Source organism: Staurois parvus, unplaced genomic scaffold (genome assembly GCF_062004578.1).
Source record: "Staurois parvus isolate SC_StPar_1 unplaced genomic scaffold, SC_StPar_1.0 ptg000056l, whole genome shotgun sequence".
In the NCBI taxonomy this organism is placed as follows: domain Eukaryota; kingdom Metazoa; phylum Chordata; class Amphibia; order Anura; family Ranidae; genus Staurois; species Staurois parvus.
Genome location: NW_028317852.1, coordinates 1,050,069 through 1,064,122, shown reverse-complemented (window position 1 = coordinate 1,064,122; position 14,054 = coordinate 1,050,069). Strand labels below are relative to the sequence as shown.

Genomic DNA, 14,054 nt, shown 5'->3' with positions numbered 1-14,054 from the left:
TCCCCCATATAGTAATTCATCCCGCATAGTAATTCATCCCCCATATAGTAATTCATCCCCCATATAGTAATTCATCCCCCATAGTAATTCACCCCCCATATAGTAATTCATCCCCCATATAGTAATTCATCCCCCATAGTAATTCATCCCTCATAGTAATTCATCCCCCATATAGTAATTCATCCCCCATATAGTAATTCATCCCCCATAGTAATTCATCCCCCCATATAGTAATTCATCCCCCCTATAGTAATTCCTTCCCCATATAGTAATTCATCCCCCATATAGTAATTCATCCCCCATATAGTAATTCATCCCCCATATAGTAATACATCCCCCATATAGTAATACATCCCCCATATAGTAATTCATCCCCCATATAGTAATACATCCCCCATATAGTAATTCATCCCCCATATAGTAATTCATCCCCCATATAGTAATACATCCCCCATATAGTAATTCATCCCCCATATAGTAATTCATCCCCCATATAGTAATACATCCCCCATATAGTAATTCATCCCCCATATAATAATTCATCCCCCATATAGTAATTCATCCCCCATATAGTATTTCATCCCCCCTATAGTAATTCATTCCCCATTGTAATTCATCCCCCCTATAGTAATTCATTCCCCATATTAATTCATCCCCCATATTAAGTCCCCCCTGTGTCAATTCACTTACCTTTGCTCCGCGCGTTCCTCTCGCTGTATTCCCGCGCCGTTCCGGTCTTCAGGGCGGACTGTGAGAGGAGCCTAGCTCCTCTCACGTTCGTCACGCTGCCCCGCCTACACACATCCTGACAGCCAATCACTGGCTATCAGGATGTGAGTGGCAGCGAGACTGGCCAATCATTGCATTTGAGTCCCTGCCGCCCGAGAGGAGGGAGGGGAGCGGGCGCCCGGCACACAAGAGCCGCGGCTTGCCGACCACTGGGCATGTCATCACAAATCATGAGTCGGGTGTGGGTCACCTCCGCCGAACCCCCGAGACTGACTCACCGAACCCCTGGGGTTCGATCGAACCCAGATTAAGAACCACTGCTTTAGAGTGTAGGCGGAAACTGGATTACCCAGAGGATACTCACACAGGTAGGACTTGTAGACTCCAGGCAGGTAGTGGTGTGGCTTGGATTTGATCCGATGATGCTAGTGCTGCCGAGCGAAGTGCTAACCACTTAACCACTGTGCAGTACACCTGCACAAGCAAAAAAAGGTGAGAATGTACCTTTAGCCTGGGTTCACATATGTGCGGTGCGGTATATCACATGTGATTCGCACAGGAACCGCACCACATTCCTGAGCAAATCACATGCAATTTGTGTGCGGTGCGATTGGAGCCATACATTTTCTATGGCTCTGTTCGCAGCACACCCTCACAAAAAACATGCAGGTCCCTTTTTTGGGTCCGCGCTAGAATCGGATCGCATAGGTATTCACACCTATGCAATCCGATTCTGCACATCGCACCTCGTTTTGCAGACCGCTTTCGGGGTGTTAACTTAGCATACACACCCGCATTGGTTCGCATAGACAGGGTGCGATTTTGATGCGGTGCTGAATTTGCACTGAAGACGCTGAGAATTCCGCACCACATCAATGTGAACCAGGGCTAAAGGCCCATTGACACTATGAGCGGTGACCTGCATTTTTCTTCACCAGATAAACGCAGCTCACTGCTAGCACAGCTGTTTTCTTTGTGCCCTGTTCACACTGTAATGTTGGTGTGGAACAATGCTGCATGTCAGAATTGTTCTGTACTACACTCAGGGCGGACTGACAACTCATGGGGCCCCCGGGCAATAGGGAATCATGGGGCCCCTGTGTCCTTGCCCACTCTCAAAGCACACCCAGAAAAGCCTATAAAAACGTAACAGGGGCATTTCATGGGGCCCCCTACTGACCCCGGGCCGTGCCCGAGTACTCGAGTGGTCAGTCCGCCCCTGACTACACTGGATGGTGCATCGCACTGGGCTGCTGTGCTGTGACATGAATGAAGTATCTAAAACCCAACCGAACATGAAGTGCCACTCCATTCCAGGCTCCACTCACAGAATAACCCAGTGATTCAATGTCTGTTGGGTGCAGCTCCAAAGTGGCTTATCATGTCCAATTATCAATGAAATACAAGGGAAAAATGGAAGCACACACCGAAAGCCGCTCAATTTCAAATGTGCAGGAAGGCTTCAGCTCTATCACCTCCTGAACCATGCCCCGCTAACGCGTTTCACTCGTCATGGGCTTAATCATAAAGGTCACGATTTGAAATCAAGTGGCTTTTGGTATGCGCTCCCATCTTTCCTCTGTATGGATGAAGTATTATTATGTGACATCTCAACCAAAGTTGAAGAAAGAAGAAAAAAAGCAAGCAGTGAAACGTGCGACGCACTGCTCCCTGCCAGATCCTCTGGTATCCCGTGCAGGCTAGTGTTAACTGTGTGATTGCAGCCATAGCTAGAAGACTTTTTTATAATCTCAAAAGTGTGTCATTTATGTCTATGGCAGGTGTCACTAATGAGAGGTTACTTGGTCACATTTCACATGAGCTGTGCGGCTATAGTCCAGACGGCGAGTGTTTTCTGGTATTAACTGTAATTAGCAGCATACTGCCTGTCAGAGTTTGTTGTCTGCCATCATTCTAGAGTGTAATCCTGTAAGAATCCTGTTCTGAATAGGGGATTGAAGTGTGTGCTTGTACTGACATGTTCCTCCAATTACCAGGGCAAGGTGCATGTTTGAGCAAGCTGGGACATGGCTGACTCACTCCACAATGATGTCAGCATAGGACTGTACTGGGTGGGAACTGCAGTAATGTGATCCAGGGAACAAAGCTATTTATAATGTGTGATTCCTCTACAGGGAACTGAGCTCTTGTCAGTTTTCATGGTCTATGAAGACACAAAGACCTGCCTATCCATCTGATTGCTGGGCTGGCCTTCTATATGTATACCTGCTCTGTCTGTGGGTACGAAATAGAAATGTGATATGATTTACAAGTGAGCAGGTTGCTAAAAATGTGCCAGTTTGACAATTAGTTTGAATTGGTCAAGGGTTTTGGTTTATGTTTTTTTATGTGAACTTATACTGTAGATAGCCCATTTCATACAAGCGCCCTCCTTTCTGTCTCACAAGGGATCCTAGACTGATCCCCTGAAGTATCTGATTAGAATGGAAACAGATGTCACCTATGTGACATCCAAGTCTTTTCCTTCATCATGTGATGGAGATAAAAGAGACCTTTGTAATCTCTTTGGGTGGCCAGATATACAGTGCGCCAACCTATATATGCCCACATCAGGTCAGTAAAGGCAAACCTGAACACAAACATTGGTCCAAAGAACCTGGATGTGGGGTAATATATGCAGACATATACACACCTACATCCAGCCACTCCTAGAGATACATTGCTGCCCGTCTTTGATCTACGTAATCATGGGTCGAAAACAGACTGTCAGAACACCTGAGTGCTAATGCAATTACAAATTTAAACAAGAAGAAGCTGACAACTTAAGTGATGATATGCAAATGACCTAAAGTGGAACTACACTGTAACCAGATACAGATACCACAAACCAAAAACGCTTCTTTAATTCATTTTTAATATTCAAAGCAAACTCACTCATCCATCCATGCCTCCATTCTTTATTTATCTGAGAAATCACTTTGAAAAATACCCCCCTTAGCATATCTTGCTATGGCCATCATGAGTAAGGGCAGATGATTCATGTAGTATTTACTTCCTGGAATCCATCTACCTTAGCTCAGACATGCAAGCAGGAGGGTGTGCTTAGCTGAGCATAGTCCTCCTGAAGACTACTGGGATGTATGACATCATTTTCCTAGGCCCGAAAACCAGGAACTGAAGAAGTAGTCAATGTTGATTGAGAGAATGAAAGCTCCATTTTAAACAATGTACTTTTTAAGGGTCAATGGGTCAGCTTAACAGCCAGGCAACTAGAATTTTCAAAAGGAAGTCAGCAAATAAAGAACTGCATTAGCCCAAAGTTACAGAAGTTACTTAGCTCTGACTGCACTGAACTGCTAAAAGCTTAACTATGATTCATTATTTTACAATGCATTGCACTTTCAATTTTATTTTAGTAATCCTCAGTTTTGGGATGATGATGATTGATGAACAACCTGTATCTTAAATATAACATTCCTTTTCATTGGATAATGCTTTTGAGATTGATGTACTAAGAAAAGCTTAGCAAAAAATATTCTGTAGGGGTATATATGAAATAACTTTATTAGTATTTATTAGTGTTATAGGCTTCCTTTTTAATTTCATGATTTTTTTTTACTATGTTGCAGAAAACATGGATTCAGCCAGGGACTTCCTCTCACAATCCACTGGGTGCACTGAAAAGGTTCGCCGAAACCTCTTTGGACCTGTGGATCACGAGCTTCTCAGAGCAGACTTTGAAGCAGTACTGAAAAGCACCGCAGAGCAGGCCAGGCAAAGGTGGAACTTTGACTTTGTCACCGAGACCCCTCTAGAGGGAAACTACAAATGGGAGAAAGTGGATTGTGCACATTTTCTGCATCCTACTGAAGCCAATGAATCAGATTCATCAAAAAGAAAACAAAAGCTCATTACAGGTAATTCTGAAAATATCAATGTGGAATAAACGAGGAATGTCAAATGCCAGGACATAATTAATAGCTGTGTGCATCCAATTTAGACATATTTTATTGTATGTTAAAGTTGAACTTTAGGAAAAGTTAAAGTCTTCTCTTGCAGTGAGGCATCATCTAGGGCAGTGTTTCTCAACCTTTTTTCAGTCAAGGCACCCTTTCAAATTATGGACAGTCCAGAGGCACCTTTTAAAATTATGTACAGTCCTGAGGTACCCTTTAAAATTATTGACAGTTCCGAGACACCCCATTCTAAAATGTGAAAAACTATTCTAATAGTTTTATATAATGCAGCAACATCCACACATGTAGGTCACCCAACATTAGAGGTGATTTCTTCTTCTAAAGCAAATACACTTTTGCACACTGGTACTGAGTAGTATTCCAATGTTTCTCTTCTCCCTCAGTTTTTCTACATCACTGAGCTAATGTGACCCCAGCACTGATGGAGAGGGCCAGGGGAGGGTCAAACTAGGATGATGTGCAGGCAGCTGACATCCTCCTTATCTACTGACCATGTCATTGGGTGTCAGGACCCCAGTGGCTAGAAGGTCGTAATGGTGCACAATGAAAACCTGTGACTTTGTGCAACTAAAAGGCAGGTTTGTTCCATCCGCTTTTGGCCAATTTTTAGACATTTTGCCAAGGCACCCCTAAAGAAACCTCAAGGCACCCCAGGGTGCCTGGGCACCCTGGTTGAAAAAGGCTGATCTCCCGGGTCTTTTGGGATGAAATTTTCACCATGCTATCTACACTTAGCGCTACCACTTTAAGACCTGATCCAACAACAGCCCTACTCAATCAGTGCCCCCCTGGCATCTCCAACCCGCAATTCAAGCTCCTTATGAAAGTTACAACGGCGGCTAAGCAGGTTATAGCGAAATCCTGGAAATCCCCCACCCTTAGTGTTGCTGCCGTCAAAACCAGAATAACACAAGCCATGATACATGCAAAGGTGGAGGCCACAATTCTTGACACGATCCCTAAATTTTTGCACATATGGAACCCCTGGGTAGAGCGCTTCCTCCCGCCTAATTTTGATGAATCACTCCTTCTCCCTTGATTTTTATACTGTGCGCCCGGAATACTGTCAATAGTCCTTCGTGGGCAACTCGTGGAGTCTGCTGTAAACTAGTTGATTGTTCATGGAAGTCATCGTTATTGTTTTTTTCCCATACCCTCCCTTCCTCCCCCGTCTGATCCCCCTCCAAACTTCCCCCTACTTCTTAAATGCACTTAGGAGATGTTACCTGGATTGGCTGGGACGATAATGTCATCTATTGCCGACTCTTATGCTCTTGCTTTTGCTTGAATTATATAGACATCTGTAATGTGATCCTCATTCATTTTTCTTCAATGTCCTATTGCCTCTTCAATGTCCACTGTATATCTACAATGTCTCCTTGATTGTGTTGTTAAAGTTTTCTCTTTTGTTAATAAAAATGTTTGAACAAGAAAAAGGCTGATCTAGGGGACCGGGTACAGCAGGTTTGCTTACCCGATCCTCCATGCTAATAGACTGGTCCCTACAGCCTCTTCTCCACTGCATTTCAGCAGTCAGATGCCTCTGATGTCTTCAGGATGGATGCAGGAGCCATAGCTCTGCAGTGAGCATGAGGGTGATGAGGGACAGTCCATTGCCAGAGTGTAGAGGAGCACCGTTTGCCAGGGAAACAGAGGGTCAAGCAGGTAAAAGTGAAGTGTCATAACAAGAACCATAATTTGATACAATATGATTGCCATCTAGGGAGAGAAAGAGGGTGAGGAAAGCAGTAAATTAAGTTATACATTAACTTGCAAGCCTAGCAACTTTGGCTGTTGTGGAGACTAGGTGTCCAGGCTAAGAATGAATGAAAGTTGGACAGCAGGTGGGAGTTCACCTCTCCTTGGTGAGGGAGTAAGTATTAAGGAAGGAAGGGATGTTGTAGTGTGAATGATGATGGTAAGGAAAGCAGAGGAAGAAGAGACGAAGGGGCTGGGATGGGTGGTCAGTAGGTTACAGGGGAGGCCTGGCTGGGGACGCATGTGCTTGGACAATTGTCACGCTACTTATAGAAGCAGCAATTGCAGATCTATTCTGGGGATTTGGTACAACATAGTAGGGGTTATTTACTAAAGCTGGAGAGTGCAAAATCTGATGCAGCCCTGCATAGAAACCGGATTCCAGGTTTTATTGCCAAAGCTTAATTGAACAAGCTGAAGTTAGAAGCTGATTGGCTGCCAGCTGCACTAGATTATAGAGTGCTCCAGTTTTTGTAAATCTCCCCCAGTGTATGTATTCTCAAAGCTGATCACCTGGCAAGCAGCTGAATCCAAATTTGGAATATATATATGGGGAGCCATTTACCCATCAGAGAATTTGTAATTTTGTGCATACAGTTTCAAGATCCAGCCATGGAACAATCAGGCCATTGACCTCCACTGCACTGGCAGAACAACTAGGTCCAGATCACACCCCTAGCCTACTGATTGAACAGTAGAAGAGTTTCAACATACTCATACTTTCATGACTGAAAAGAGTGTTTAGTGCAAAGCTGAAGTGGAAAAATGTTCCAAATTTACCCTCGGCAGCAGACTCCAAAGACATGCTGGTAGGTGAATTGGCTCCTGTCTAAATTGGCTCTACTTTGTGTATGTAAACGTGAGTTAGGGACCTTAGATCGTATGCCCGTTTGAGGGTTGGGGACTGATCTGAATGCACAATATATATGTAAAGCGATGAGTAAATTGACGGCGCTATATAAGTACCTGAAATAAATAATTAAATAAAATAATTATTTTACAGGTGCATTATCATTTCAATGCCACAAGTCAGAGGGCATTGTAGAATTTAGATAAAGACCAGGTTTCCTTTGAGAGATGTCCCCCTCCTTAAACCGCAGGTAAGTGAAGTTGCCTATCGTTGTAGGAGGAGGTTGGACCAGCCTCCCCACCCTCAAAGGTTTACACCAGACAAGCCTCAGATTTAGGGCGTTGGGGATGCAGAAATGGAAAACTGACCTGGAAACGCCTACAGCCTATTACCAGGGGTGGATTAGAAACTTTTTTCCAACTTCAGGTTTGCTTTAGATTTTTTTAGTCTGCTACTTGTTTTATACTAAGACGACAGGTGCCTGTTAAAGCCTGTGCCATGTGTTTTACAAGGAGCTGGCAAGTACCATGAAGTCAATGAGTAGCTGATGATCTTGTGCTGCAACTCCCTATTGCTCATTAAATATTACATAAAAATGTTGGATCTACGTACTCTGTGAAAAACTTAAACTCCACTTGCACTTCATTTTACAATTTTAAACATCAACGTTATGTTCACACCAGAATCGCAAGGCAACTTTGTTTGTCTTTATAAGCCTGAAAAGCCTCATTTGTGCCCTTCTCTGATTACTTTCACTATGTTACTAGGACCTGACTTTCCATGAGTTAAAGAATCTACCAGCTGTCACCCCTGTAGAGTAGGACAGCATCAGCAGCCACTAAGCATATAGCTATTGGACAGTAGAATAACAGTTTCTAACTGAATGACTCTGCCTCTAAACCCCTCTAAACTCCTATGTGTGCAGAGGTTCACATGGAGGGGCGTTTAAAGGCAGAAAAATAGTCAAACGCCTGTAAAATGGGCATCTTCAAGCTCAAGTGTGGCCTTTTGCTATGCTCTGGAAGGCAGGTTAGCTGTTTGAATGTAGTTTGTGTATTTGGCTAACACTGAATACATTTTTAATTGATTCCACTTCCTTTTACTCTCTTATAGATTTCTTTCAAGTGAAGCGTCACTGTTCTCCAGTTCCTTCTCTGAAACAGTCATGCGCCTGATTCCAGCAGTCATGCGAGTTACTTTCCGAGCCATCTTCCGCAAGAGAAGAAATCAAAAGTATATATTTGCAGAGAAAAATTCAAAGTTTGTAGGATGTACTTGAATACAGGTAGAGCATAACTGGACTGGAGACCAGCTAAATATTTTGATGCACTTCATATAGACTCTGGGGGATATTAAGGCATAACTTTAGCAAACTAAGAGTTGAATTTTTGCAGACAAATGAAGAAATATTTCCTATGATCCCAGGGACTGTTTGTGTATAATTGTATGGTATGTATCATGTGTATATATTGCAAAGTGAACTTAAAACACTGCATATAAGAAAGAGACATGCAGGTGAAAAAAATAGGTTCATAATGTAGAAACTACAACAGAACCGTGGTTTTATGTAGATAAAAATGGGATATTATATTTTAAAATGGACCTTTTATTAAACAAACCTGATGTGCTTCACAAATGTGGCACAATAATATAACTATATAATATATAATTAAAGTAAAAAAAAAACTATTGTCTGAAGTAGAACTTCAAAAGCATTCCTTAGCTTGTTTATTTCTGGCCAGCCCCATGTCCCAGGTGTCACCATCAAAGATTCCGCTGTGTCTACTGCAGCAGCATTGTTACACTTTAAGGAAATAATCAGTTCTGCATAGTATGTGACCACAAATATTGGCCCTGCCTATGGTCATGGGTAGGCTAGGTAGACCCAGAAATAGGTAAACAGAACTGCTAAGGAAGTTTTGCTTTGTGGTTGTACTGTCTGAGCCTACAGTAATAGCAAGAATTAAGCTTGCTTTTATAAATAGTTACTGATGCAGGCCAAAAGGGAACCTCTCTAGATATCATCAGAGTTCGGAAATATTTATTGACTGCCAGTGGTAGTCCAGAAAGAGCTCCCAAAGCTTATTCTAATGCTGGTTAGCTTACCAGTTGTTGTTACTGTAAGGGCATGACATTATACATACACAACAGACAGATGCCCTGTGTCCGTGGGATAGAAATACCTATTGACTGGCCAAAAAAGGGTTGAGGGTGCATTTTTTTAAATTAAGTGTATATTTTTAAAATAACCTCATATATTATATTGCAGCTATAGCACAAAATTGTTATGTTAAAAGTTCATATTTCCACCCATGAAAGATCCACTTTAAAAAAGTTGATGCGGCAGTAAACCAATGTGTAAACTGGAATGATAAAAAAACATAAGCAGCAGATTGTTGACATCATAGATTTTCAGCGCATACCACTTTTGGAATAAACACCCTTTGCACCTCCTGGTAGACAAGATTAAGCATACCTCCCAATTTCCATTCCCCAATAAAGTGTCCAGAGGAACATGGGATGTTGGAAGCGGGGATGGGGGGGGGGGGTAGTAGCATTTATGTAAACAGTGACCAGCTGCCTATGATGTAACTTCAGATTACACACTTTGGTGTCATGCCAAAAGCAACTTTATAAATATTGTACAGTTGAAAAGTCTGCTTCTTCTTGTATATGTTTAAGATATAGAGATCTCCAACTATGGAAGGGTTTTTATTTAAAATGGAGATATCTAAGCAATATTTTACAAAAAATTAGTTAATTTATCTGAATACTTTTTTTTATGTTGATGCTTTGTTAGAAAATCTGTACAGTAATATAAATATAAGATGGGTTCTCAAGTAAATCATTTTGTTGCATTGCTTGTATGACACATCCCCAGATCTTGCTTGTTTGCTGCCATGACCTTATTTAATGTCTTGCTTAATTGCACAATTTGTAATTGGGAGCAGGTGTAGGCACCTATTAGCCGGAATATAGACAAGTATTTTGTCTATTTAAACCAGGTTTGTGCAAACTCTGATGCAATTGAGAACACAAATTGCACATACAAAGAGCTAAGCGACTAGAAGCTAAAATTTCTAAGTAACATTTTATATTTTTAACAAAATATTTTAGTAATTGTAACACTAAGGGCTATACCACATGCTGACTTTTCCAATTTTGATAAGTACAAGATTTAGGCTTTTTGCCTAGTTAGAAAGAAAATCTACTGTCAGGGTAGTCCCATACTCAGATTTAAGTCAAGTAATTGTCAGGCTGTGTTGCTTGTACCCTAAGGAGCCTTCTTTTGCCATGTCAGTGCTCCCCCTTTCTACAAGGGGAAAAAAAGCTGTTTTTTTTAAACAACCTATGCACCATAGGAAGATCCTGAAATGTATGTGCATAGTTAACTTTCTGAAAGTTGAAATTTGCACAAGGTTAGGCATGATCTCCCCTACTCCCCATGTGACAGGGCTGGGGGTGCTTTTTTCTTCATATCTGATTCCTTCAGTTTATTTCTGGAAAACTATCACAGTTTAACTTTGTGTTATGGCAGTGATATTGTCTAAGTTCACCTATGTTTACTGAACTGCACTGCAACTGCACTTTACTGACCACTGTTCATTCACCAATTTTCTTTCATTGGGTGAATTTTCTTTGCAAAGTGGATCATAGTTGATATGGAAAATTTCTATTGCCTTGTACAGTGTGGCCAGTTATCATCATATCTCATGGCCACGTTTTCTGACCCTTGGCTGGTCAGGTTCTTTAGGATGGGAGAGGCTGCTCTACTAGGGTCTGTGGTTACTATCAGTAAATGGAACAGCTTGGATAATCCAAAGCCTGATGGACTTTAGGTAGCTCCCCAATGTAAAGGCATTTTAAACAGATTTTCCTACAGTTTGACAACTACTGCCACAACATATCAGGTGCCATTAATATATAAACTGTGCAATAAAAATAACAGTTTTGTTGTGCAATTATAGCACAAACTGAGGGTCAAGCACTTTAAAGTACAAGAAATATGAGCCCCATCTACCAGCCTTCCTTATCATGGTGAGATGGGTGTGATTTCATTGAAATGGGGTTTTGGGTAGATCAGAGGTAGGGGACACTCCATGCCAGTTTGGGTGTGTAAATGTTAACATGCAGTGCATATCATCAATAAAATAAACAGTGTACACCGGTATTCCAGAATATAGAGTAAAGAATTGCTCTTTTAGGCCTTGTTTACGGAGGTGGTTGAACCACTTCCCCCTCCCCCTCTCGATTGCTGAGCCATTTCAGCACACCTTGCTGCAGTTGCGGCAAAATCTTTTACAACAGGCCATGTTTGGCAGGCAGAGCTTACACCAAATTCCACTCATTCAAGTAAATGGTGACACGCCACAACCATGAGCAATCATTGGCTTTCGGTTGTGGCACAGTATTTCAATAGAAAAAAATGGGTATTCACGAGGCAGCAGTATCGCCTTCTCCAAATGCCTGGAAGTCATTGCCCTGTCATAGAGAGTGTCACTCGTATAAACGAGACCTTAAAATGACATCAAGAATGATCAGGAATAATCAACACATTGGGGAATGGGGGAAGTTTAAAATAAATATAGAAAATGGGATATTTTCCCCATGAATGTTAAAAGGTAACCTAAGAAAAGGGCATACCAATGTCTTAGTGGCTTTATCCTTCCGCTAGCCCTAAGTGTGATAGCTAAATATAGTTCTTTTTGAGTGGTTTTAGGGAAAGCAAACACTTTTAGTATATGTTAAGAGCAGGGCCAGAGTTATGCACAAAAAAAGCGCTACTATAGGTCTTACCTGAAGCAATGGTAAGGGTGTTCGGTGCAGCTTTTTTCTTTCCAGGAACATGCTAGGTGTATGAATGTAGGGTAGCCTAGCTTATGATGGGCCACCATTGGTCTTATCCACAGACCTGAAGGAACAAAGAGCTAAGCATGCCAGACAGAGCGACCACCATCATGATGAATACATACGTTACATTTTTTTTACGCAACTCCCTGGTTCTCTAAAACTATTTAGCTAATAAAGGTGGACTTTTCCTATACTACCTGACTTTACCACAATTTAAAATGGACCTTACAGTGTGAATTAATATATCTGGGCTAATCCCCATCAGTAATGGCCTCTTTAAAAAAAAAAAAAAAAACTGTAGGAGGTTGAGGTCTAGTTGGTCCTCACTGTTTTTGAAATTATGATACTTTCACTGATGTTTCATTATGGCACAGAACCTGGCCAGTTTATGTAAACTGAAGATGTATACCCAAGTGTATTACACTCATTTGTGCTTTAATAAAACTTTTTGACCAAAAAATACCCATAGGGAAAAAGTTATTGAATATACGTAACTTTTTTCCTCCGGCTTCCAGCACACAGCGTCTAGGGGAGGGAGATACCATGCTCCTTGTGGCTAGATTCCAGGGAATGCTGAATGCTCGTGAGAAGCCTCTCTTGCATTGTGCTGTAGTATTACCTCATGAGATTTGGACTAATCAGCCCTCTCTTGGATTTCATCCACCTATAGTATGGAAGCTGGTGATAGGGTAAAAACATTTATTATCCTTTTTTTCCCCTGCAGGTTTTTATTTTATAGCTTTAACACTGCTACATATGATGAGGGAAGCACCGTGATATGTAAGGTTGACCTCACATTTTCCTGCAAGATCCACTTTAGATGTATTGTTCTTATTATTTTTTTACAGTTTGTTTTCATATTCCTGCTATAATTTAAATATCACGTTCATACAAGCATTGTGGCAGTAAAGATTGTTATCTGAGCTTGCTGTACCTCTGGGAATTGCAGGAGTTTGGTTACTGATGTTTTCTTTGGCTATGGTAAAAGGTAACAGGAATGCCAATACTGTATGTTTATCAATAAATGTAATCTATAAATGTAGATATCTTTGTGCTAAAATAATTGTAAGCAAACACAAAGGGGAATAGTGGACTGCATGAAAATGGAGACTACTAATACATAAAGGAAAATGCTAGGTTAAGCTGGCCATAGACTAGTAGATTTTCAAATGAACATTCCTATGACTATTTGAATATTATTATGTGATACAAATCACATTTACTGTTAGAAATTAATTTGCTTGAGAAAATGTTTCCTTCTTGCTCCTGAATTTTGTCATCATTGTGGTTAAAAATGAACATCCATTTGACCACACTAATGAATAAAAAACTTATTAAACATTCTTAAAAAAATTCTACTAGTGTATGCCTAGTATTACAGAACTCTGGCACAGATTCAACATTTACATATTAATAGTCGTATGATTTATAAAAGAGATGTCTGTAAATCATATTGAAAAATTTACAGTCAGACTTTTGTGGTAAAGAAAAAAGAAATAAATACTGTACAATGTCCCCCAGCTCTTGCAGACTCTGTTGTCTATGTTTACTATAATGCACTTTGTAAGCCAAATTGTAAGCACTAATTGTTCTCTGTACATAGGTCTGTAGAGGTATGTGTTGCATAAAAGAAATATGACTGTAACTATTTATTAATAATAAATAAACACTTAGAAGTACATCCCTTGCTTTTGAGTTTTATATTATGTTATTTTTTAAAATAATGTTCAAATATAAATTATATATATTTTTTTAAAGACAAGATGGTGACATCATGATCTCTGCCTAGTCCAATCAGAGAACCCCCCATATTTGATGGAAAAATACAATTTCTGAGAATGGTGACAGTGCTGAATGAGTGAACCACTGTGGTCGATGCGGAGAGGACCTGATCAACTGCTCAGCACAGAAACTGGAAGATTTCAGCT

The 14,054-nt window shown here is 40.9% G+C and overlaps 1 protein-coding gene across 1 annotated transcript in view; it reads left to right on the top strand.

The window, feature by feature from the left end:
• LOC149469954 (cyclin-dependent kinase inhibitor 1B-like) overlaps nucleotides 1-13,807 on the top strand; it is a 43,773-nt gene extending 29,966 nt beyond the window's left edge. Inside the window, exons 2-3 of the mRNA XM_089668177.1 lie at nucleotides 4,320-4,607; nucleotides 8,389-13,807. Coding sequence (XP_089524303.1) covers nucleotides 4,325-4,607; nucleotides 8,389-8,450 — 345 coding nt within the window. The 5' untranslated portion in view covers nucleotides 4,320-4,324 and the 3' untranslated portion in view covers nucleotides 8,451-13,807. The remainder of the gene's footprint in view (nucleotides 1-4,319; nucleotides 4,608-8,388) is intronic.
• The last annotated feature ends 247 nt before the right edge of the window (nucleotides 13,808-14,054 follow it).